This window comes from Macaca mulatta, chromosome 12 (genome assembly GCF_049350105.2).
Source record: "Macaca mulatta isolate MMU2019108-1 chromosome 12, T2T-MMU8v2.0, whole genome shotgun sequence".
Lineage (NCBI taxonomy): Eukaryota > Metazoa > Chordata > Mammalia > Primates > Cercopithecidae > Macaca > Macaca mulatta.
In genome coordinates, this window is record NC_133417.1 from 138,990,901 (window position 1) to 139,016,124 (window position 25,224).

The 25,224-nt window shown below is 42.9% G+C and overlaps 3 protein-coding genes and 1 pseudogene across 8 annotated transcripts in view; 3 read left to right on the top strand and 1 right to left on the bottom strand.

Moving 5' to 3' along the window:
• Positions 1 to 25,224, top strand: part of UGT1A1 (UDP glucuronosyltransferase 1 family, polypeptide A1) — a 136,669-nt gene that overhangs the window by 83,423 nt on the left and 28,022 nt on the right. The gene's annotated exons all lie outside the window — the stretch shown is intronic.
• Positions 2,173 to 11,100, top strand: LOC106992774 (UDP-glucuronosyltransferase 1A3-like). The gene is made up of 2 exons (XM_015111386.3): positions 2,173 to 3,131; positions 10,801 to 11,100. Exons 1-2 carry the CDS (start codon positions 2,265 to 2,267, stop codon positions 10,957 to 10,959), a joined length of 1,026 nt encoding a protein of 341 aa, XP_014966872.2. The 5' UTR covers positions 2,173 to 2,264; the 3' UTR covers positions 10,960 to 11,100.
• On the bottom strand, positions 16,089 to 18,128 carry LOC100426730 (dnaJ homolog subfamily B member 3). Its single transcript, XM_015111382.3, has one exon. The coding sequence runs from the start codon at positions 17,040 to 17,042 to the stop codon at positions 16,368 to 16,370; it is 675 nt and encodes a 224-aa protein (XP_014966868.2). The 5' UTR covers positions 17,043 to 18,128; the 3' UTR covers positions 16,089 to 16,367.
• LOC144333527 (UDP-glucuronosyltransferase 1A3 pseudogene) lies at positions 20,191 to 20,969 on the top strand (annotated as a pseudogene).

A 25,224-nucleotide genomic window follows, 5' to 3' on the forward strand; every position in this document is an offset into this window, starting at 1 on the left:
CATTCAATTATCTCCTTTTCTCCTGATCTTCCTTTTTTAATTTTTAAAAAGCAATACCTTTCAAAGAGCAAAAGTTTTAGATTTTGATGAGGTTCATTCTAGCAAGTTTCACCGTTTGTAGTTTTTGTACCCTAAGGAATCTTTGTCTACTCCAAGATGTGAAGATTTGTTTCTGTCTTCTCTTACAAACGTTAAAGGATTCCAGTTTGTATGTTTAGCTCTGTGAGATTGGCAGAGGGGAACAAGACCACACAGGTCAGTCTTTTGGGATGGCTTTTTCTGTCTCTGGACTTTGCTGGGGTGACCTCACTGACACCCATGGCTTCAACCACCACATATGCTGATGGCTCCAAGTCTATCTGTGCAGCCCAGACCCCTCTTCATCTCCAGACCCTGGAAGCTGATGCCTTGGGCAGCTCCTCCTGTTTCCCAGGCACCAGGAGCTCCTCCCTCCCCATAGTTCTGCTCTCCTCTGGGCCCCCTAGGTCTCTGGAGTACCACCATCTTCCAAGGTACATGGGCCTCCCCAGAGTCTGGGAGTCCCACACATGTGACAAGAATCAGATGACTTCGCTGTCTAAATAAAACACCACTACTTGGAGGTAGAACACAGGAGCCCATGAATGTGGGAAGAGCACCCTCCCAAGCGTGTTCCACCCCTCACCTGGGCTCACCAGGAGGGTGCTTAGGAGGCATATAGTTTTAAGGGGGTTGGAGGAATAGTTCAGAGGCTGAGATGTTGCACCCATAGCTGAGAATCCCTTTCTAGTGCTCTATGTCCTTACAACTCCCCAGGAATCATCCTCTACTGGAGAGTTCCTAAAGCCCTTGCAGACCTGCCTTCTCTGTGCCATCCTGAGTGTGCTGCCCTTGAGCTGGGTATCCCCCTGGTAGATGCTTCCATTCACTGCCTGTCCCATGGGTTCTGTCCAAACGTGGAATATGTTATGAATGTGGACTTCTCATGGGAGTAACTTTCTCCCTAAGGGAAGCCTCAGCCTCACCAGCAATGGCAGACACGGCCAGGCAAGAAGACACAGAGGCAGTGAGATAGAAAGTGCCCACCCCAGAGAGCCTGCCCACATCATCCTGAGGCGACCAGGACAGGAGGCATCAGCAATCTTCGAGCACATGCAGGAGTGACTTTCTGGAGCAGGACGAGCCTCATGGGCATGAGACCCCTGGTCTCTCCCTTAGAAAGGCACACATTTAATTCTCCATCTTGAAATTTGACCTAGGGCCCCCACAAATTGTGCAGCCCGTTCTGTTCTGGAGGAACCATTCTTATCAGAACTTGGTACTAGATTGACTTGGAGAAAAGCCTGATCATAACCTTCAGGATGAAATAAAGGCCTGGGTGAATGGACACTTTAGTCTCTAAGCAGACTTGCGGAAGACAGGAGCCTTCAACATTCAGAAGAGGAATTCAGACTGTGCAAGATCTGAGGCCAGGCTCCAGTTAACCCGGGTCCCTTGGTGAGCAGGGAGCTCCCTGAACCCACCGTGGGTCCTTGCTAGGGTTGTCTTTCCCATGTGTGCTTTAGACAGCAGCACATCTTATCCCATGGTGTAGATGGAGAATTCTCAACAAAGCCTTCCCAAGAATCTGATCATCACATCTTGAGCTCAGCCTCCCTGCAGCTTTTTATATATTGACAGCCACTTCAGAGAGAGTCCTCTTTGATCCTTACAATAAATATCCTGCTGCAAAAAATGACCAAAACCAGATAGCCAGCCTCCCCAGTCCCTGCTAGAGAAAGTTTGCTTAGCAATGTTGTCTGTTTCTTGGATGTGCTGTGTTACTTATACATGAGAAGAAAGAGTTTTAAGGGTTAACAAATAGGGTCATCCAGCTGAGAGCATATGATTAGGGACCAGGGCAATGCTGACTCCTCAGACCTCAGCTGCAGCCTGATAAACGTGGTTAACAGAGAAGTAGGAGGCAGTGACATGAAATGGTTGTTCACAGCCTTGTATTGAGAATTGGATAAGAAACAAGAGCATAAACTTGGATGTTCCCCAGAGCGAGCGCAGGGTCAGATGAGTTTTTCAAGATAGGCATGATTGGTCTTTTCCAGTTTGGGGCCCACAGTGAAAAACAATGATAGATTAATGGTTAATAATTAACTGGAGGAGGGCACTCTGTCTTCCAATTATGTGTTGATTTGCTAGGTGGCTCAGTGACAAGGTAATTAAGATGAAGAAAGCAAAGGTAGGATGCACAGCATGGGGTGGACAGTCAGCTGTCAGTGGCTTCTGCCGAGATGGCCACAGGACTCCAGGTTCCCCTGACGCGGTTGGCCACAGGACTGCTGCTCCTCCTCAGTGTCCAGCCCTGGGCTGAGAGTGGGAAGGTGCTGGTGGTGCCCACTGATGGCAGCCACTGGCTCAGCATGCGGGAAGCCGTGCGGGAGCTCCATGCCAGAGGCCACCAGGCAGTGGTCCTCACCCCGGAGGTGAAAATGCACGTCAAAGAAGAGAACTTTTTCACCCTGACAACCTATGCCATTCCATGGACCCAGGATGAATTTGATCGTTTTGTGCTGGGCCACACTCAATGGTTCTTTGAAACAGAACATCTTCTGAAGAGATATTCTAGAAGTATGGCAATTATGAACAATATGTCTTTGGTCTTTCATAGGTCTTGTGTGGAGCTACTGCATAATGAGGCCCTGATCAGGCACCTGAATGCTACTTCCTTTGATGTGGTGTTAACAGACCCGGTTAACCTCTGCGGGGCGGTGCTAGCTAAGTACCTGTCGATTCCTACTGTGTTTTTTTTGAGGAACATTCCATGTGACTTAGACTTGAAGGGCACACAGTGTCCAAATCCTTACTCCTATATTCCTAAGTTACTAACGACCAATTCAGATCACATGACATTCCTGCAAAGGGTCAAGAACATGCTCTACCCTCTGGCCCTGTCCTACATTTGCGATGCTGTTTCTGCTCCTTATGCAAGCCTTGCCTCTGAGCTTTTTGAGAGAGAGGTGTCGGTGGTGGATCTTCTCAGCCATGCATCTGTGTGGCTGTTCCGAGGGGACTTTGTGATGGACTACCCCAGGCCAATCATGCCCAACATGGTCTTCATTGGGGGCATCAACTGTGCCAACAGGAAGCCACTATCTCAGGTCTGTGTTGGTGCCTTCATCCAATCAAAGTGCCAGGCAAAACACTTTTTTTAAAAATGTATTTACTTACAATTGCTCCCATATCTATCTTTCCAAAGATTTCATTTCTGCTTCTCATTGCCATGATAGCCTTCAGTGAGATAAACTGTTAAGTGGTCTCTAGTAGTGTATTTCAGGTTTTAAATGGTCGCTGCAAGGAAGAAGTAGACAAGAATGTTTGTCAAAGGATGGACAAGGACTGGTGTGACTCGTGGAGACTGTTGGTTTGTAAAGGCACCATCTTCATGGTTGTGCATGTCCTTCAGCTGGGCAGGAACAGGGACATTACGTTTGGAACTGATCCATCCTGGATTTTTTGCTTGTGTGATTTTCAGGGGAAAGATGATGCAACAGCAAATTACAATTGTTGACATAATAATTTTTAGTGGTCCCATCTTGCGAAAGATAGAGAGGTGACTACAGGAGATCTAAGCACTCACAGGAACTAGAAGTGTCAAAGAGGTTGACTCAGTTCAGTGGAAATGGTGCAATTAAGTTGGGATGGATGTCTGTGATTAGAGAGTGACACATGAAGTTCAGTTTCCAGACAGGGATCTGTGCTGACAAAAGATTTTCTGGTCGGGATTTGGGATCTGGTGCATGATGTGGGGACATCTCAGAGTTTGGTAGGCACAGTGATGGTTGCATCTCAAATGAGTCTTCTACTTGGAATGCTGAAATTATCAAGAAGTGGTGGAAGGGGCTAGGGAGGAGATAAGACTGTGTATCTATAAGCCCAGTAAAGCTGTGGACAGTGATGAATGGACATGTGTCCAAGAAGGGAAGCGTTTCTCAGGAGAGGCTCATCACATCACCAAATCCACCCTATCCCACTCCATGTTTCTATAATGGGATCTACTCCTTTACTAAAAATTTCACAGGCAGCCTTCATTAATCCAGAATATTTGGGTTTCATTGAAATGGTACTCTGGGAGCTGAATATTGTTTCTTTTTACTTGGTGTGCCATGTACGTCATGAGAGAATTCAGCCTTTTTATTTCATATTCACCGAATGTATATGAACTTCCATGACTTTAGATCCTTTTGTATTCTTATTTCTGTACTTCTTTTTATTAACATAGGTATTATTGCAAAAGACTCTAAGCTTAATTTTTCTTTTTGATCAAACCACATGATGATTTTTTCATTGGTGGTTTTCCCCCTTATGCAATGTAGGTATTCAATTATAAAATATGTATTTATTAGGTTTGTAAAAATGTTGAAAAGTGGGATGGCATTTAAATAGTGACTGTTGCCCTTTTCTTCCAGTTTTTCTTTCTTTCTTTCTTTTTTTATCATTATACTTTAAGTTCCAGGATACAACGTGCACAACGTGCAGGTTTGATACATAGGTATACATGTGCCATGTTGGTTTGCTGCACCTATCAACATCAACTCGTCATTCACATTATGTATTTTTCCTGATGCTATCCCTCCCCCGGTTCCCCACCCCCAAACAGGCCCCAGTGTGTGATGTTCCCTGGCCTGTGTCCAGTGTTCTCATTGTTCAATTCCCACCTATGAGTGAGAACATGCAGTGTTTGGTTTTCTGTCCATGTGATAGTTTGCTGAGAATGATGGTTTACAGCTTCATCCATGTCCCTGCAAAGGACATGAACTCATCCTTTTTTATGGCTACATAGTAATCCATAGTGTATATATGCCACATTTTCTTAATCCAGTCTATCATTGATGGACATTTGGGTTGGTTCCAGGTCTTTGCTATTGTGAATAGTGCCACAATAAACATACGTGTGTGTGTGTGTCTTTAGAGTAGCATCATTTATAGTCCTTCGGGTATATACCCAGTAATGGTATTGCTGGGTCAAGTGGTATTTCTAGTTCTAGATCCTTGAGGAATCGCCACACTGTCTTCCACAATGGTTGAACTAATTTATACTCCCACCAACAGGGTAAAAGGGTTCCTATTTCTCCACATCCTCTCCAGCATCTGTTGTTTCCTGACTTTTTAATGATCACCATTCTAACTAGCGTGAGATATCACATTGTGATTTTGATTTGCATTTCTCTGATGACCAGGGATGATGAGCATTTATTCATGTGTCTTTTGACTGCATAAGTGTCTTCTTTTGCAAAGTGTCTGTTCATATCCTTTGCCCACTTTTTGATGTTTTTTTTTTCTCTCTTATAAATGTGTTTGAGTTATTTGTAGGTTCTGGATATTAGCCCTTTGTCAGATGGGTAGATTGCAAAAATTTTCTACCATTCTGTAGGTTGCCTGTTCACTCTGATAGTAGTTTCTTTTGCTGTGGAGAAGCTCTTTAGTTTAATTAGATCCCATTTGTCTATTTTGGCTATTGTTGCCATTGCTTTTGGTGTTTTAGTCATGAAGTCCTTGCCCATGCCTACGTCCTGAATGATATTGCCTAGGTTTTCTTCTAGGGTTTTTATGGTTTTAGGTCTAACATTTGAGTCTTTAATCCATCTGGAATTAGTTTTTGTATAAGGTGTAAGGAAGGGATCCACTTCCAGCTTTTTACATGTGGCTAGCCAGTTTTCCCAGCACCATTTATTAAATAGGGAATCCTTTCCCCATTTCTTGTTTTTGTCAGGTTTGTCAGAGATCAGATGGTTGTAGATCATCTGTGTGGTGTTATTTCTGAGCCCACTGTTCTGTTCCATTGGTTTATATATCTTTTTTGGTACCAGTACCATGCTGTTTTGGTTACTGGAGCCTTATAGTATAGTTTGAAGTCAGGTAGCATGATGCCTCCAGTTTTGTTCTTTTGGCTTAGGATTGTCTTGGCAATGCAGGCTCTTTTTTGATTCCATATGAACTTTAAACTAGTTTCTTCCAATTTTGTGAAGGATGTCATTGGTAGCTTGATGGGGATGGCATTGAATCTATAAATTACCTTGGGCAGTATGGCCATTTTCATGATATTGATTCCTTCCATGAGCATGGAATGTTCTTCCATGTGTTTGTGTCCTCTTTTATTTCATTGAGCAGTGGTTTGTAGTTCTCCTTGAAGAGGTCCTTCACATCTCTTTTAAGTTGCATTCCTAGGTGTTTCATTCTCTTTGTAGCAATTGTGAATGGGAGTTCACTCATGATTTGGCTCTCTGTTTGTCTGTTATTGGTGTATAGGAATGCTTGTGATTTTTGCACATTGATTTTGTATCCTGAAACTTTGCTGAAGTTGCTTATCAACTTGAGATTTTGGGCTGAGATGATGGGGTTTTCTAAATATACAATCATGTCATCTGCGAACAGTGAAAATTTGACTTCCTCTTTTCCTAATTGAATACTCTCTATTTATTTCTCTTGCCTGATTGCCCTGGCCAGAACTTCCAACAGTATGTTGAATAGGAGTGGTGGTAGAGGGCATCCTTGTCTTGTGCCGGTTTTCAAAGGGAATGCTTCCAGTTTTTGCCCATTCAGTATGATATTGGCTGTGGGTTTGTCATAAATAGCTCTTATTATTTTGAGATACATTCCATCAATACCTAGTTTATTGCAAGTTTTTAGCATGAAGGGATATTGAATTTTGTCAAAGGCCTTTTCTGCATCTATTGAAATAATCATGTGGTTTTGTCATTGGTTCTGTTTATGTGATGGATTACGTTTATTGATTTGCATATGTTGAACCAGCCTTGCATCTGAGGGATAAGGCCAACTTGATCGTGGTGGATAAGCTTTTCAATGTGCTGCTGGATTTGGTTTGCCAGTATTTTATTGATGATTTTTGCATTGATGTTCATCAGGGATATTGGTCTAAAATTCTCTTTTTTTGTTGTTGTGTCTCTACCAACCTTTGGTATCAGGATGATGCTGGCCTCAGAAAATGAGTTAGGGAGGATTCCCTCTTTTTCTATTGATTGGAATAGTTTCAGAAGGAATGGTACCAGCTCCTGTTTGTACTTCTGGTAGAATTCGGCTGTGAATCCATCTGGTCCTGGACTTTTTTTCATTGGTAGGCTATTAATTATTGCCTCAATTTCAGAGCCTGTTATTGGTCTATTCAGAGGTTCAACTTCTTCCTGTTTTCGTCTTGCAAGGGTGTATGTGTCCAGGAATTTATCCATTTCTTCTAGATTTTCTAGTTTATTTGCATTGAGGTGTTTATAGTATTCTCTGATGGTAGTTTGTGTTTCCATGGGATCAGTGGTGATATCCCCTTTATCATTTTTATTGCATCTATTTTATTCTTCCCTCTTTTCTTCTTTATTAGTCTTACTAGTGGTCTATCAATTTTGTTGATCTTTTCAAAAAACCAGCTCCTGGATTCGTTGATTTTTTTTTGAAGGGTTTTTTTGTGTCTCTATCTCTTTCAGTTCTGCTCTGATCTTAGTTATTTCTTCCCTTCTGCTAGATTTTGAATTTGTTTGCTCTTGCTTCTCTAATTCTTTTAATTGTGATGTTAGCGTGTCAATTTTAGATCTTTCCTGCTTTCTCCTGTGGGCATTTAATGCTATAAATTTCCCTCTACACACTGCTTTAAATGTGTCCCAGAGATTCTGGTTGTGTCTTTATTCTCACTGGTTTCAGGGAACATCTTTATTTCTGCCTTCACTTCGTTATTTACCCAGTAGTCGTTCAGGAGCAGGTTGTTCAGTTTCCATGTAGTTGTGCCATTTTGAGTGAGTTTCTTAATCTAGAGTTCTAATTTGATTCCACTGTGGTCTGAGAGACAGTTTGTTGTGATTTCTGTTCTTTTACATTTGCTGAGGAGTGCTTTACTTCCAATTATATGGTCAATTTTAGGATAAGTGCAGTGTGGTGCTGCGAAGAATGTATATTCTGTTGACTTGGGGTGGAGAGTTCTATAGATGTCTGTTAGTCTGCTTGGTGCAGAGCTGAGTTCAAGTCCTGGATATCCTTGTTAACCTTCTGTCTCATTGATCTGTCTAATATTGACAGTGGGGTGTTAAAGTGTCCCATTATTATTGTGTGGGAGTCTAAGTCTCTTTGTAGGTCTCTAAGAACTTGCTTTATGAATCCAGGTGCTCCTGTATTGGGTGCATATATATTTAGAATGGTAAGCTCTTCTTGTTCAATTGCTGCCTTTACCTTTACCATATGTATGGCCTTCTTTGTCTCTTTTGATTTTTGTTGGTTTAAAGTCTGTTTCATCGAGACTAGGATTGCAACCCCTGCCTTTTTTTTTTTTCTATTTGCTTGGTAGATCTTCCTCCATCCCTTTTTTTTTTTTTTTTTTTTTTTTTTTTTTGAGACGGAGTCTCGCTGTGTCTCCCAGGCTGGAGTGCAGTGGCGTGATCTCGGCTCACTGCAAGCTCCGCCTCCCGGGTTCCACCTCCATCCCTTTATTTTGAGCCTGTGTGTGTCTCTGCACATGAGATGGGCCTCCTGAATACAGCACACTGATGGGCTTTGACTCTTTATCCAATTTGTCAGTCTGTGTCTTTTAATTGGGGTATTTAGCCCATTTACATTTAAGGTAAATATTGTTATGTGTTAATTTGATTCTGTCATTATGATGGTAGCTGATTATGTTACCCGTTAATTGATGCAGTTTCTTCACAGCATCAATCGTCTTTACAATTTGGCATGTTTTTGCAGTGGCTGGTACCAGTTGTTTCTTTCCATGTTTAGTGCTTCCTTCAGGAGCTCTTGTAAGGTAGGCCTGGTGGTGACAAAATCTCTCAGCATTTGCTTGTCTGTAAAGGATTTTATTTCTCCTTCACTTATGAAGCTTAGTTTGACCGGATGTGAAATTCCAGGTTGAAAATTCTTTTCTTTAAGAATGTTGAATATTGGCCCCCACTGTCTTCTAGCTTGTAGGGTTTCTGCAGAGAGATCTGCTGTTAGTCTGATGGGCTTCCCTTTGTGGGTGACCCGACCTTTCTCTCTGGCTGTCCTTAACATTTTTTCCTTCATTTCAACCTTGGTGAATTTGACAATTATGTGTCTTGGGGTTGTTCTTCTTGAGAAGTATCTTTGTGGTGTTCTCTGTATTTCCTGAATTTGAATGCTGCCCTGCCTTGCTAGGTTGGGGAAGTTCTCCTGGATACTATCCTGAAGAGTGTTTTCCAACTTGTTTCCATTCTCCCCATCACTTTCAGGTACACCAATCAAATGTAGATTTGGTGTTTTCACATAGTCCCATATTTCTTGTAGGCTTTGCTTGTTTCTTTTTACTCTTTTTTCTCTAATGTAGTCTTCCTGCTTTATTTCATTAATTTAATCTTCAGTCACTGATACCCTTTATTACACTTGATCTAATTGACTATTGAAGCTTGTGCATGTGTCACGAAGTTCTCATGCCATGGTTTTCAGCTCCTTCAGGTCATTTAAGGTCTTCTCTACACTGTTTATTCTAGTTAGCCATTCGTCTAACCTTTTTGCAAGGTTTTTAGCTTCCTTGTGATAGGTTCAAACATTCTCCTTTAGCTTGGAGAAGTTTGTTATTACAAAACTTCTGAAGCCTACTTCTGTCAACTTGTCAAAGTAATCCTCCATCCAGCTTTGTTCCATTGCTGGCAATGAGCTGCAATTCTTTGGAGGAGAAGAGGCACTATGGTTTTTAGAATTTTCAACTTTACTGCTCTAGTTTCTCCCCATCTTTGTGGTTTTATCTACCTTTGGTCTTTGATGTTGGTTAACTATAGATGGGGTTTTGGTGTAGATGTCCTTTTTGTTGATGTTTATACTATTCCTTTCTGTTGTTAGTTTTCCTTCTAACAGTCAGGTCCCTCAGCTGCAGGTCTGTTGGAGTTTGCTGGAGGTCTACTGCAGGCACTGTTTGTATGGGTATCACTAGCTAAGGCTGCAGAACAGCAAATATTGCAGAACAGCAAATATTGCTGCCTGATCCCTTCTCTGGAAGCTTCATACCAAAGGGGCACCCACCTATATGAGGTGCCTGTCAGCTCCTACTGGGAGATATTTCCCAGCCAGGCTACACAGGGGTCAGGTAACCACTTGAGGAGGCAGTCTGTCCTTTCTCAGAGCTCAAATGCCATACTGGGAGAACCACTGCTCTCTTCAGAGCTGTCAGACAGGAATGTTTAAGCCTGCAGACATTGTCTGCTGCCTTTTGTTCAGATATGCCCTGCCCACAGAGGTGGAGTCTATAGAGGCAGTAGGCCTTGCTGAGCTGTGGTGGGCTCAGCTCAGTTTAAGTTTCTCGGATGCTTTGTTTACCTACTCGAGCCTCAACAATGGCAGACAACCCTCCCCCAGCCAGGCTGCTGCCCTGCAGTTCAATCTCAGACTGCTGCACTAGCAGTGAGCAAGACTCCATGGGCGTGGGAGCCACTGAGCCAGGCAAGGGAGAGAATCTCCTTTTCTGCTGGTTAATAAAACCTTGGGAAAAGCACAGTATTTGGGCAGCAGTGTCCCATTTTTCCGGGTACAGTCTGTCACAGCTTCCCTTGTCTAGGAAGGGGAAATCCCTCACCCTCTTGCACTTCCTAGGTGAGGTGATGCCCCGCCCTGCTTCAGCTCACCCTCAGTGGGCTGCACCCACTATACAAACAGTCCCAATGAGATGAACCAGGTACCTCAGTTAGAAATGCAGAAATCACCCGTCTTCTGCGTCGATCATGCTGGGAGCTGCAGACTGGAACTGTTCCTATTCGGCCACTGGTGTTGAAGTTTCCATTCTCCTCCGCGATACCTCCTTTTTTTCCCCCTTTTCTCTTACAGTTTTTCAATTTGAACATATTCTCTAGAGTTAACTACATTGCTCAAATATTCACTGTCATCTCAGTGGAGCAGAACAAATTGGGAACTGTGGTACAGATCACTCTTGCTATGCCCCTTAGAGAATTCCACATTAACAAGGCTAATTTTCGAGTGTGGTAAAGAACAGGCTAATGTATTTAATAGTGAATCCATTGATTGTTTCCCAGCATGAGGTCACACCAGATTTAACATGGTTTGGCTCTGTGTCCCTCACCAAATCTCAACTTGAATTGTAATCCCCATAATCCCCACGTGTTGAGGATGGGACCTGGTGGGAGATGATTGGATCATGGGGGCAGTTTTCCACCTGCTGCCCTCATCATAGTGAATTCTTATGAGATCTGATGGTTTTATAAGGAGCCCTTATCCCTTCACTTGCAAGCTCTTCGTCTCTCTTTCTTGCTTGCCACTGTATAAGACATGGCTTTGCGTCTCTCTCACCTTCTGCCAGGATTATAAGTTTCCTGAGGCCCCCACAGCAACATGGAACTGTGAGTCAATTAAAACTCTTTCCTTTATAAATGACCCAGTCTTGGGTTTGTCTTTATAGCAGTGTGAGAATGGACTAATACAGTAAATTGGTGCCATGGAGAGTGGGGTACTGCTATAAAGATACTTGAAAATGTGCAAGTGACTTTGGAACTGGGTAACAGGCAGAGGTTGGAACAGTTTGGAGAGCTCAGAAGAAGACAGGAAGATGTGGGAAAGTTTGGAACTTCCTAGAGGCTTGTTGAATGGTTTTGACCAAAATGCTGATAATGTTGTGGACAATGAAGTCCAGGCTGAGTGTCAGATGGAGATGAGGAACTTGTTGGGAACTGGAGCAAAGGTCACTCTTGCTATGCTTTAGCAAAGAGACTGGTGGCATTTTTGCCCCTACTCTAGAGATCTGTGGAACTATGAACTTGAGAGAAATGATCTGAAATTGGAATTTAGGTTTAAAAGGGAGGAGAGCATAAAAGTTTGGAAAATTTGCTCCAGGGCATGTCAGAGACCTTTGTAGCAGACCCTCCCATCACAGGACTGGAGGCCTAGGAAGGAAAAATGGTCTTGTGGGCTGAGTCCAGGCCCCCCATGCTGTGTGCAGCCTCAGGACTTGGTGCCCTGTGTCCCAGTGACTCCAGCCATGGCTAAAAGGGGCCACGGTACAGCTCAGGCTATTGATTCAGAGGGTGCAAGCCTCAAGTCTTGGCAGCATCGATGTGGTGTTGGGCCTGCAGGCACACAGAAGATAAAAGTTTAGGTTTAGGAACCACCGCATAAATTGTAGAGGGTATATGGAAATGCTTGGATGTCCAGGCAGAAGTTTGCTGCATGGGTGGAGCCCTTATGGGTAACCTCTGCTAGCGCAGGGTGGTAAAGAAATGTGAGGTTGGAGCCCCCACACAGAGTCTCCACTGGGGCACTGCCTAGTGGAGTCGTGAGAAGGCGGCCACCATCCTTCAGAACCCCAAATAGTAGACCCAATAGCTTGCACTATGTGCCTGGAAAAGCCACAGACATTCAATGCCAGTCTCTGAAGACAGCATAGAGGGGGACTCTACCCTGCAAAGTCACAGGGTTTGAGCTGCCTGAGACTGTAGGAGCCCATTTCTGTCATCACCTTGACCTAGATGTGAGACATGAAGTCAAAGGAGATCATTTTGGAGCTTTAAGATTTAATGACTGCCCTGCCTGGTTTTGGACTTGCATGGGGCCTGTAGCCCCCTTTTATTGGCCAATTTCTCCCATTTGGAATGGGAACATTTACCCAATTTCTGTACCCCCATTTTGTCTTGGAAGTTACGAACTTGTTTTTGATTTTACAGGCTCATAGGGGGAAGGGACTTGACTTGTCTCAGATGAGACCTTGGACTATGGACTTTCGAGTTAGTGCTGAAATGAGTTAAGACTTTGGAGGATTGTTGGGAAGGCACAGTTGGTTTTGAAATGTGAAAAGACATGAGATTTGGGAGGGACCGGGGCAGAATGATATGGTTTGACTCTGTTTCCACCCAAATCTCATCTCAAATTGTAATCTCCATAATCCCCATGTGTTAAGGGTGGGACCTGGTGGGAGCTGATTGGATCATGTGGACAGTTTTCCCCATGCTGTTCTTGTCATGCTGAGTGAGTTCTCATGAGAGCTGATGGTTTTATAAGGGGCTCTTCCTCCTTCACTCACAAGCTCTTCCTCTCTCTCTCTCGCCTGCTGCCATGTGAGACATGCCTTTGCTTATCTCTCACCTTCTGTCATGATTGTAAGTTTCCTGAGGCCTCCCCAGCCATGTGGGACTGTGAGTCAATTAAACCTCTTTCTTTTATAAATTACCCAGTCTTGAGTATGTCTTTATAGCAGTGTGAGAACAGACTAATACAAGATTGGTGGTGATTGATGTTATACTGAAAGGGTTTAAAGGAGAGTCTGAGAAAAGGAAATGAATCTGCATATTGAGAAAGTTGATGAGAAAGTGGAATTAGAAATTCCTAGAAAGGTAAGCTGTTGTGTGAATGATTTCCCAAGATGGGAAACTCTCTCTACCTGTTTGGAGACAGAAAGTGGAATCAGAGGAGAAGATGATGATGGACAGAAAGGATCATTCCCTCTTCCAGATGCTTTCCAGTGTATGATGTAAGCTGAATTAAAACCAGCTGTGTTGAGCTTCAGCCAGAAAAAGTGTCTGACATTTTGGCTTTTTGGATCCTACTGAAATGGTTATAGGTCTCCAGATCTCTTGGGGCTCACAGGTTCATGCCTTTCCTTGCCTGGTGTGCTTGGTGAGAAGGTACCAGTGTTTCCATGGAGGATATTCATTTTAGGGATATCCAGATGGTCATCTTTGCACCAGAGGAAATGCCCCCTTTTTCCACTCTGAAAACCTTATCAAACTCTTTTATAAAAGATGAATACCCACATACAGGCCTCTAGCACTCTTCTGTTTTTGAGCTGAGACATTTTAAAAAGAGATTTTTCAATTCTGAAAAATCTTTAAACAATATGCTCTTGCTGGGAAAAAATAGTGGGTCAATATCATTCCCATCTCTACAAAAAGATATATATATATATTTTATTAGCTAGGTATGATAGCATGTCTGTAGTCCTAGCTACTGGGAATGCTGAGGAGGAAGGATCACTCGAGGTCAGGAATTCGTGGTTACAGTGAGCTATCATCTTGCCTAAGCAACAGCTACAGAGCGAGATCATGTCTTTAAAACAAACAAACAAACAAACAAACAAACAAGCTTTCACTTCTGTAAAAGCAACACTTTCCATTTACGACAGCACTAATCCAGGATATATCAAAACTGAACTTGTTTTCTTTCAGCTGTTAAAACTAGCCAGAATTGTTATAGATCCACTACCTCTGAGTGACATTGGTGTGCCACTCTTTGCTGAACAATGAGATTTATGTAACTAATTCTGTAGGTACACACCAATTCATTCTACTCTACCCAGAGTGGTGATTTCCAACACACAAAACCACCATGAAACTGCCCATGCCTTCCTACCACTTCAAAACTCTTTTCATCCCTGAACTGCTCCAAAAGCAAACTTACCCCCAGCAAACTACTCAGTGAGTATCTTCACACATGTAACTTCCCTCGTCTGGCTTGCTAAAAAATGAACTCATTTTTCAAAAGCCCTGACAGTCTATCTTATTCTGATACTTCTTGTATGGTTATTGCATAAAGCAACTACCCAGGCACCTCGTAGCATGTTGATTTCAGAGTTCAGTGTGGGACCCTGTGTGCCCCTGTGGCATGGTGCCAGCTCACTGCCCCGTTCCTGCTGTTTATTTCTTGGGTGCCATTCCATGCAGACTGGACTCTGAGGGTTCTAGAGCATATCCAAACCCATTATCACAGTCTTTGTTGGTTAATGATGTGTTCAGGCCATGATTTTTCTGTAAAAAATTAACAGCATGCTGCTTTTAATTTTTCTCAGCCTGTCTAGTTCAGTTGTCCTTTTGCTCTCATGCCTTATGCAAACCTTCCCTCAGAGTTGACCCTATAAGATGGGTCCCTTTGTGATGGACTACCCCAAGGCAACATGCCCCTAAAGGTCTTCATTTGGGGCATAACCTGTGCCAACAGAAAGGTACTTTCTCAGTTGTGTGTATGGTGACTCACCCAAACAATATTACAGATACACTTGACTTTCCTCAATCTAATTTGGCATGCCCCAAGCATAGCAATAAGATAGTTCTGTGTGGCCTTCTGGAAATGCTTTTTTTACATTTCCAGGACCTACTGCCGAGACCAGCTCAGTTGTGGAGACCCTAACCCAGCAGCGCTAGAGGAATTAAAGACACACACACACAGAAATATAGAGTGTGGAGTGGGAAATCAGGGGACTCACAGCCTTCAGAGCTCAGCGCCCTGAACAGAGATTTACCCACATATTTATTGACAGCAAGCCAGTGATAAGCATCATTTCTATAGATTATTGATTAACTAAAAGTATTCCTTATGGGAAACAAAGGGATGGGCCAAAACAAAGGGATGGGCTCTAGCTAGTTATCTGCAGCAGGAACATGTTCTTAAGGCACAGATGGCTCATGCTATTGTTTGTGGTTTAGGAATGCCTGAAGCAGTTTTCCTCCCTGGGTGGGCCAGGTGTTCCTTGCCCTCATTCCAGTAAACCCACAACCTTCAGCGTGGGCATCATGACCATCATGAACATGTCACAGTGCTGCAGAGATTTTGTTTGTGGCCAGTTTGGGGGCCAGCTTCTGGCCAGATTTGGGGGCCTATCCCCAGCAATCTACCACAGTTGGAGAACCACGTTAGGGCTGAAGACAGTCCTAGTATACCATTAACCAACCATGTAACCACAAAGTCTGTCCTCAGCCTTCAGAGGGAACATGCTTCTTACACTGATTTCAGCTCAGTGATACAGGATTCAAATGTCTGACCTCCAAAATATTAATAAACACATGTTGTTTAAGCCACCAAGTTTGTGGTAATTTGTTACAGCAGTGATAGGAAACTAATGGATCCACTTTACCAGGTTTACCTGCTTTTAAAAAGTCTGGGTTTAACTTTTTATCTAGATAATGGTCAACTTTTCCTACATCACCAGCATTTATGTCCAACTAAAAGCCATCATTAAATTAATTCAGCAGTATTAATATATTCATAGATTTCACCACTACACACTAAAAAATTGAAGTCAAATGGTTTAGAGCAAACCACCTGGTTCATACTTTCCCAAAAGGTAAGGCTCAAAGTGCTGAGCTGAACATTCTGTCCTAGCACTAGGAAATAAACATTGTCAGCCTCAGGCTTAAGTTTAATAAACAGCAAAGTGCATACAGATATTTACAACGATTGAAAGACAGAGGTACTATTCGTGTAGTCCCAACAATAATAGGCGTTGGCATAAAGCGTTTATAAATTCTTGGGTACAGTTTTTCTGAAAGTAAAGTTCACTTTCAATTCTAAAAAAAGTCCGCTATTCCTCCAGATATGCTTTAAGTCAAATGTGGACTGGGATTACTTGGTGTCAATGCGGAGCAACTGCTCTTTGCTATTTATTATGAAGGACTTTAACTGAACTCTCCATCTTCCTCCACTTCCACCCTTTCTTGGCCATTCTCAATGATTCTCTTGGTGGTGATTTTTTTGCCATCAACTATTTCAGTGGAAGTCGACATGGACTTGAAGCTGCCTGTCCCATCACTACCATAGGACATGCAGAATGAAGAAAGGCCCCCACTTCCCAGGGAGCCAAAGGAACTAAATCCTGTATCAAAAGAAGAAAATCCACCCCCAAAAGCTGGAAATTCACTGAAGGTAGAGAAAAGGGGTGCAGACCCTCTGCTTCTGCTTCCCCGGGAGTTCCTCCGACTCCCCAAAATATTTTCCAGCGGGTTTCCGAAGAAATCAAAGGAGAATGGGTCCTGGCCACCGAAGAACTCCCTGAAGACCTCGGCCGGGTCGCGGAAGCTGAAGATGTACTCGAAGGGGTCCTCGAAAGGCCTGCCGACTGCGCAGCTACCCTCCGCCCCCGCCTCGCCATAGCGGTCGTAGACGTCACGTTTCTTGGCGTCCGACAACACCTCGTAGGCCTCGGCCACCTGCTTGAATCTCCTTTCTGCTTCCTCCTTGTTGTCGGGGTTTTTGTCGGGGTGCCACTTGAGCGCCAGCTTGTGGTAAGCCTTCTTGATGGCCTCGGTCGAGGCCTGCCGGGGCACGCCCAGCACCTCGTAGTAGTCCACCATGCTGGACGCCCAGAACGGCCCGCGGGGCACTGGCGCAGCGAGCGGGACAGCTGCCAGCCCCGGGCGCGGGCCCGAGTGGTTGGCGACCTGGGTCGCCTGGAGGGACGCCCCTTGTGACGCAGCCACATCTCATTGGTCGAGGCCTATGAGCGCCTCGCTTCCCAGGATGCAGTGCTGCTGGGACTGGCCCTGCTCTCTGTGAGGCTCTGTGATGCCCCAAGACCAGGCCCCGCCCACTCCGGCCCCCGCCCAGCCGCGGTCTCCAAAAAGGGTGGGAATAAGGTTGCGGGAAAGAGAAGGGGTTGACCTTAGCTGCCTGAAGAACTGTTTTTCTTAAAGTCGGCTTTATATCAGTCTTTTTCCTCGGCCACAGGAGGGAAGAGGGTGGTGGGAGTGAGTTTAGTCTGACCGGGGCTGAAGACATCCTGTTGTTTAGGACTGCAGTTTTCTAACGTTCCAGCCCTGGTACCTGTTTGGTTTAGTTGATGTGGATTATACCTATCATATATATACTGCGTTAGAGATTAAAACAGAATTTAAAAGACATATTCATTGGGCAATTTAATAAGAAACCCATGACACACTATCAAATCTTATTTTTATTTAACTTTTTTCAGACAAAATGTAGTGAGAAGAGTGGCATTGTTTTACATTTTTTGCATCTCGCTTTAGTACTTGGCTTAATAGCTGGATTCTCATGTCAGCTTCTGCATTCAATCTATTGTGATATTACACATCACCCATGTAGCTTCTGGAAAACTCCACTGTATACTTGTGAGAGAATAACAGTGAAAAAATCAAGTAGGATTATTATGGAAATAGTTTTGACTTTGCAAAATTCTCCTGAAAAATTCTTGGGGATCCCTAGGATTTCTGGCTCATTCTTTGAGACATGCTAGTCTAGTACAGTAGTCCCTGGTATTCTGAAGGGATTAGTTTAGGACAACACTCCTCCTCATACCAAAATCTAGATGCTCAAGCTCCTTTTATAAAATGGCACAGTATTTGTATATAACCTACTCATATCCTCCTTTAAACCTGTAATCATCTCTTGATTACTTTTACATAATAAATGTAAATGCTGTGTAAAAAGTTGTTTTACAGTATTGGTTTTTTCTTTTTATTATTTGTATTTTTTTTTCATTTCTATTCCCCCCAAATATTTTCAATCTGCTGTTGACTGAATCTGCAGATGTGAAGCCCAAGTATATGGAGGGTCAACTGTGTGTGTTATTCACTTTTCTTGACTGCTAAAACAAACACCAGGGAGATCCTCTCAGACAAAAGGAAATACAGCACTAGTTACTGTATCGAAGCCATACACTGGCGTGCTATAAACTTGAGATGCAGTGATTATTTCCACTAGAACTGCTATGTCATGACCATGAATTTTGAGGGGATAATTTTTTGAGATCTGAGTTCTCTTCACCTCCTCCTTATTCTCTTTTTGACATTGGATTCTTTGCTTTGGTAAATTGTGAGGCATTACACTAGTAAAGGTCACTCAGTTCTAAAGGGAAAATGATTAACCGAAGAACATTCTAAGAGTTCATAAAGGGTATTAGGGCTAATGGGGATGTGTTATCTCACCAGAACAAACTTCTGAGTTTATATAACCTCTAGTGACATAACTGAAACCTGGACTTGGCACTTGGTAAGCACGCAATGAACAGTCATAGTAAGCTGGCTGAGGGTAGAGTTCAGTGTAAACAAAGCGATTTGGGAACATCAAAGCAAGTTTGGGGAACAACAAGTGATCCAGAATGGCTGGAGGGTAAGAGGCAGAGGGAGGGGGCAAGCAGAAGAGCTAGAGAGGAGGAATGAGCTTGGACGGGGGACTGGGATCTATCCCAGAGTTTTGAGAGCAAGGCAGAGGAGTCTGAATTTTCTACTGTGCCCAGGAAGCTGTTGATCAAGGTTCTAGAAGTGGTGGTGACGTGGGGTTTTTCAGTTGGCAGCCGATGCAGTGATTCAGAAGGGACAGCTGTGGGTTGGGGAACTGGGGGGCTGGGGCCCTGAAATAGGATAATGGCATCTGGGTCTGAGAGACAGTGGTAGAAACATCCAGATTCAGCACTTACTTGCTATCTTGGATACAGGGTCTAGAACGAAAAAAGAAGGAAAGTCACCTGTGTACAGAAGCATGTCCAGAGTGCTTACTGTCTCCAAAACCATGTACTGGCACCTGAGTGACGGCATGATTCCAAAGCCAAAATCTTGCCTGTAAGGAATAGATGTATAGGATATAGCTATAGTCTAATACCAGGGACAGATATGCAAACTGCTAAAAGATGTAAGGCAGAGCAGAACAAAATGCTGTGGAGATTCAAGGACGGTGGCTTTGTTTCCCTGGAGGGTCCTGTAGATAATCTACATGGCAATGGACATGTTTATGTTGCTCCTTTAGTAACAAACCCCTTCATTCTGATTTGATGATAGGAGCTGGGAGTGTGTCAAGTGGTGGCCTATTAACTTAGGTCTTCAGCTTAAAAAGAAAGTACCTTCAAAAGGGTTCCAGAAACACTTTCCACGGATATGTCACTCTTTAGGTGCCCTCAAAGTAAGACCATCACATTGCTGCCCTGCCATGTGATTTCTCAGCCCCCAGAGCACCATGCCCTGTAATTGCCTGGTCATGAATTTGTCTCCGTCCACCTGAACCCTCCTTTCAGGCAAGGACCATTTCTAACTTGGCCTTCTGGCCCTAGTTCCTATCATAGTGACTGGCATACAGTAGGGCTCACACATTCCATAAATATTAGGTGGATGAGGGAATTAGCAATGGATTCTGCTTTGGTTCCAAAACAGAGATTTATTGGATTGCTTAGTAGTGGTTCTCTGTTGTTATTCATGTGCGTGAATGTGGATTGCCTACTATTGCCTACCACTGTTGGTGACTTCTCAGACCTCAGCTGCAGCCTGATAAACGTGGTTAACAGAGAAGTAGGAGGCTGTGACGTTAAATGGGTTACCACAGGCTTTTGTTGAGAATTGGATGAGAAACAAGAGCTTGAACTTGGATGTTCCCCAGAGTGAGCGCAGGGTCAGATGAGTTTTTCAAGACAGGAGTGATCGGTCTTTCCCAAGGTGGGGCCCATAATGAAAGGCAATGATAGATTAATGGATAATAAGTAACTGGAGGAGGGCACTCTGTTTTCCAATTACACGTTGGTTTGCTATGTGGCTCAGTGACAAGGTAATTAAGATGAAGAAAGCAAAGGTAGGAGGCACAGCATGGGGTGGACAGTCAGCTGCTGATGGCTTCTGCTCAGATGGCCACAGGATCCCAAGTTCCCCTGCCACGGCTGGCCACAGGACTGCTGCTCCTCCTCAGTGTCCAGCCCTGGGCTGAGAGTGGGAAGGTGCTGGTGGTGCCCGCTGATGGCAGCCACTGGCTCAGCATGTGGGAGGACGTGCGAGAGCTCCATGCCAGAGGCCACCAGGCGGTGGTCCTCACCGGAGGTGAATATGCACATCAACGAAGATAACTTTTTCACCCTGACAACCTATGCCATTCCTTATGGACCCAGGATGAATTTGATCGCTTTTTGCTGGGCCACACTCAATGGTTCTTTGAAACAGAACATCTTCTGAAGACATTTTCTAGAAATACGGCAATTATGAACAATATGTCTTTGGTCTTTCATAGGTCTTGTGTGGAGCTACTGCATAATACTGCCTAATGAGGCACCCGAATGCTACTTCCTTTGATGTGGTTTTAACAGACCCCATTTCTGTCTGTGGGATGGTGCTGGCTAAGTACCTGTCGATTCCCGTTGTGTTTTTTGTTCAGGAACATTCCATGTGACTTAGACTTTAAGGGCACACAATGTCCAAATCCTTCCTCCTGTATTCTTAAGTTATTAACAACCAATTCACACCACATGACATTCCTGCAAAGAGTCAAGAACATGCTCTGCCCTCTGGTCCTGTCCTACATTTGCCATGCTGTTTCTGCTCTTTATGCAAGCCTTGCCTCTGAGCTTTTTCAGAGACAGGTGTCAGTGGCGAATCTTCTCAGTCATGCATCCGTGTGGCTGCTCCAAGGGGACTTTGTGATGGACTACCCCAGGCTGATCACGCTTAACATGGTCTTCATTGGGGCATCAACTGTGCCAACAGGATGCCACTATCTCAAGTCTGTATTGGTGCCTTCATCCAATCAATGTTCCAGACAAAACACTTTTTAAAAACATGTTTACCTACAATTGCATTTACTTTATGCTGAATTTATTCTGGTGCCATAGGTATTTTTTTCCTTTATTTTCTTCTAGGATATCTTTTTCTCCTATGCAACCTCATCCTCAGGTTTAGGAACAATTTGTTCCTTATCAGTAAAAATCATCTTGATATGGCGGTGGGGGTCATGTAAGGGTTAATCTGATAATGAGCTCTGCAAGACCCATGGCTCATTTGGATGCTTTGTTTACTTGGATATGCTTAATGATGGGAGAATCTACACCTAAACCCTTACATTCAGCATTATTCTTTGCATTTTGAAGCATGTGCATCTAAAATCCAGCACCCTATTTGGGCCACTGACCCTGTGTCCAGCCCCACTGTTCGGCCCTGGGCACGTTGCCAGCCCCTCCATTGCAACATCGAAATGGTACACACTGCTTCCGTAAAGTGACAGCTTTCAGACACTTGGTGCCTCTTTGTATATGCATATACTTGATGGCCTGGGTAGTTTCACGAATGTCCTTTAAGTGAACAGGAAAACTGAAACCTCTTGATTTGCATGATTTTGTGGTGTTTCTGGGTCAAGTGAATAAAGAAGAATTTTCACAGATCACCTTAGGCCTCTTAGAGGAAGAACTATCATCATCATTACTAGAGTTTAAAAGACTCCTGCAGAACAAGGTGTTTCACCTGGAGACCTTTGCCGTGTTCATGCCAATTTACTGAGTGCATGATAGATCATTTACACCAAAATCTTTATCATGTATTATCTGTGATAGGCATGCCATCATCATTTTTATTACGTTAATTTCCTTTGTTATTTTGTCACCCTTACTTACTTGGTTTGGTTGACCCTTAGATTTGAAATTTTTCTGCAAATATACAAGACCATATTTGAAATCTTATGTTTTTTCTGCCTCTCTTTCTCCTTGATTTAAAGTTTATGATAGATTGAATTATTTAACTGGTCTTCTCAAAGAAATAATTGTGGAATTTGTATATTCTTTTTAGTGTTTCATTTTCTGTCTCATTAATTGCAGCTTATTTTTGCCTTAATGATTTTATCCTCGTTTCTGTTGGCTGATTTTGTAGCTGCTTTTCTAACTTCGTTAGAGGAATATTACATTTCTTTACATTTGATTTTTCTTAATGAAGCATTGAGGGCTCTGAGTAAAACTTTTTCTGTGTCCCTCAGTTTTTGTTAAAAATTGCTGTTCTTGTCACTGCTTTTAGATAATTTAAATATCAGTTTTAAAATTTCTCCTTTGATGCAATGACTGTCTATAAGTCTGTTTCCTAATTCTGATATTGTGAATATTTTTTGTAGTCATCTCCCTCTTATTTTTTCTAGTTATTTTGCATTATAATAAGAAAACGTTTCTTGTGAAGACACTACTTAAGAAATTCTTAATAGGTTACTTGATAGTCTAATACAGAATAGAAATATAATGTAAGCCACATACATAATTTAAACTCTTCTAGTGGGCATGTTAGAAACCAGCAAAAAAGAAACCACTGAAATTAATTTTAAAATGCATTTTATTAAACCAGATTTATCCCAAATATTATTCTTTCAACATGATTCAATATGAGATTATGACTTAGCTATCTTTCATAGATTTTTTTTTCTTGTTAAGTCTTCAAACTCTAGCATATATCTGACACTTACAGCATATCTCCATTTGGAATAGCCACATTTCAAGTGCTCAGTTGTCCTATGCAGTTAGTGACAACAATATGGTCAATGTTTATAAATGTTCCATGGACACAACTAAAATTCTGTCTTTTCAATTTTTCTCTTCTTGTCTTTTTCTTTTCTTTCCTTTTCTTTTCTTTTCTTTTCTTTTTTTTTTTTTTTTTTTTTTTTGAGAATGAGTCTCGCTCTGTTTCCCAGGCTGGAGGGCAGTGGTGGGATCTCGGCTCATTGCAACCTCCACCTCCTGGGTTGAACTGATTCTCCTGCCTCAGTCTCCCAAGTGGCTGGGACTAGAGGTGCATGACACCATGCCCAGCTGATTTTTTTTTGCATTTTTCTGGAGATGGAGTTTCATCATGTTGGCCAGTTTGGTCTCAAATGCCTGACCTCAAGTGATTCACTAGCCTTGGCTTTCGAAAATGCTGGGATTACAGGTGTGAGCCATCACCACACTGGGCAATTTTTCTATCTTTTAAAAACCCTCTACTAAACCTTCCCAATTCTGGGAAGGATGTCTTTTTAAAAATCCCCTTACATAACAAATTCTGCTCCAGTTATATTTTGGTTCTTGAATAGTTCTTGCTTTATACATAGTGATTAGATTGATGCATGTAGGTTTGAGACTTGTATTTTCTTCACATAGTTTGCTATTGTCATTAGATAATAATTCTTAAAATACATTTTATCTGATATCAGTATTGCTACCCCTACATTATTTTTAAAATTCCCCATCTCTTTTAATTTGAAAATAATTTGTGTGCAGGTGGGTGGCTCACACCTGTAATTTCAGCCCTTTGGAAGACTGAGGCAAGAGGATTGTTTGAGCCCAGGAGTCTGAGAGCTGCCTGGGCAACATGCTGAGACTCCATCTCTACAAAAAATCAAAACAGCATCCAGCTGTGATGGTGCAGGCCTGTAGTGCCAGCTACTGGGGAGGCTGGGGCAGGAGGATCACTTGATCCCAGGAGATGGAGACTGCAGTGTGCCATGTGTTCACACCACCTAGCTCCAGCCTGGGTGACAGAGTGAGGCCCTGTCTTAAAAAAATGAAAATTCCTTTGGCATGTGAAAATCGTGTTTTAAAAGTTTAGAAAACAGTTTTTTAAACTCCAATATGAAAAGTTAGGTGCAGTGGAATGCACCTGTGGTCCCAGCTACTTGGGGGGCTCAGGTGGGAGAATCATTGAGCTCAGGAGTTTCAGCTCCTATGGTTTTTAAATTTATTTATTTAAAATACAACAAAAACCAGAATGGTTTCAATCTGATAGTTTCTTTGATGTCAGCATTCTGATTCTCTCTGTTCTTAATTGTATTCTTTCCATTGAGTGTAAGCTCATTCCTCTAACAGAAATTTCCTTTTCCCTTCTTAATTTTGGAATTCCATGGTACTTTTCCATTTCCATGGAGACGCAGTGCAGCATCCTCAAGTCTCCAACTCTTACACCTGTCTCTTTCACTTGTAAGAGCCCTTGTGATTACATCGTCCCACCCAGACATCCAGGATGACCTCCCCAACTCAAAACCCTTAATTTAATCAGATCTGTGAGGTCTCTTCCGTCTGTAACAGAACATATTCCCAGATTTGAGGAACTACAATGTAGATACTTTCGTGGGGCTGTGATTCTGCCTACCGCAGACACTAAGCTTAAAGTGAAACCCACATCGTATTCAAAGCTAGGAGATTTTCCTCTATATGAGGAATTTAATTTTTGTTCCTTTAAATTTAATTTAAATTTAATTTTTGTTCCTGCACTCCATAGAGTTCTATTCTCCAGCCTTCAGAGCTATCAGCTTACCATTCAATTATCTCCTTTTCTCCTTGTCTTCCTTTTTTTTTTTTTTTTTTTTTCATCTTTAAAAAACGATACCTTTCAAAGAGCAAAAGTTCTAGATTTTGATGAGGTACATTCTAGCAAAGTTTTTATTGTTTGTACTTTTTGTACCCTAAGGAAACTTTGTCCACCCCAAGATGTGAAGATTAGTTTCTACGTTCTCTTAAAAACATGAAAGAGTTCCAGTTTGTATGTTTAGGTCTGTGAGATTGGCAGAGGCGAATAAGACTACACAGGTCAGGCTTTCAGGATGCCTTTTTCTGTCTCTGGACTTTGCTGGGGTGACCTCACTGACACCCATGGCTTCAACCACCACATATTCAGATAGCTCCAAGTCTATCTGTGCAGCCCAGACCCCTCCTCATCTCCAGACCCTGGAAGCTGGTGCCTTGGGCAGCTGCTCCTGTTTCCCAGGCACCAGGAGCTCCTCCCTCCCTGTAGTTCTGCTCTCCTCAGCACCCCCAGGTCTCTG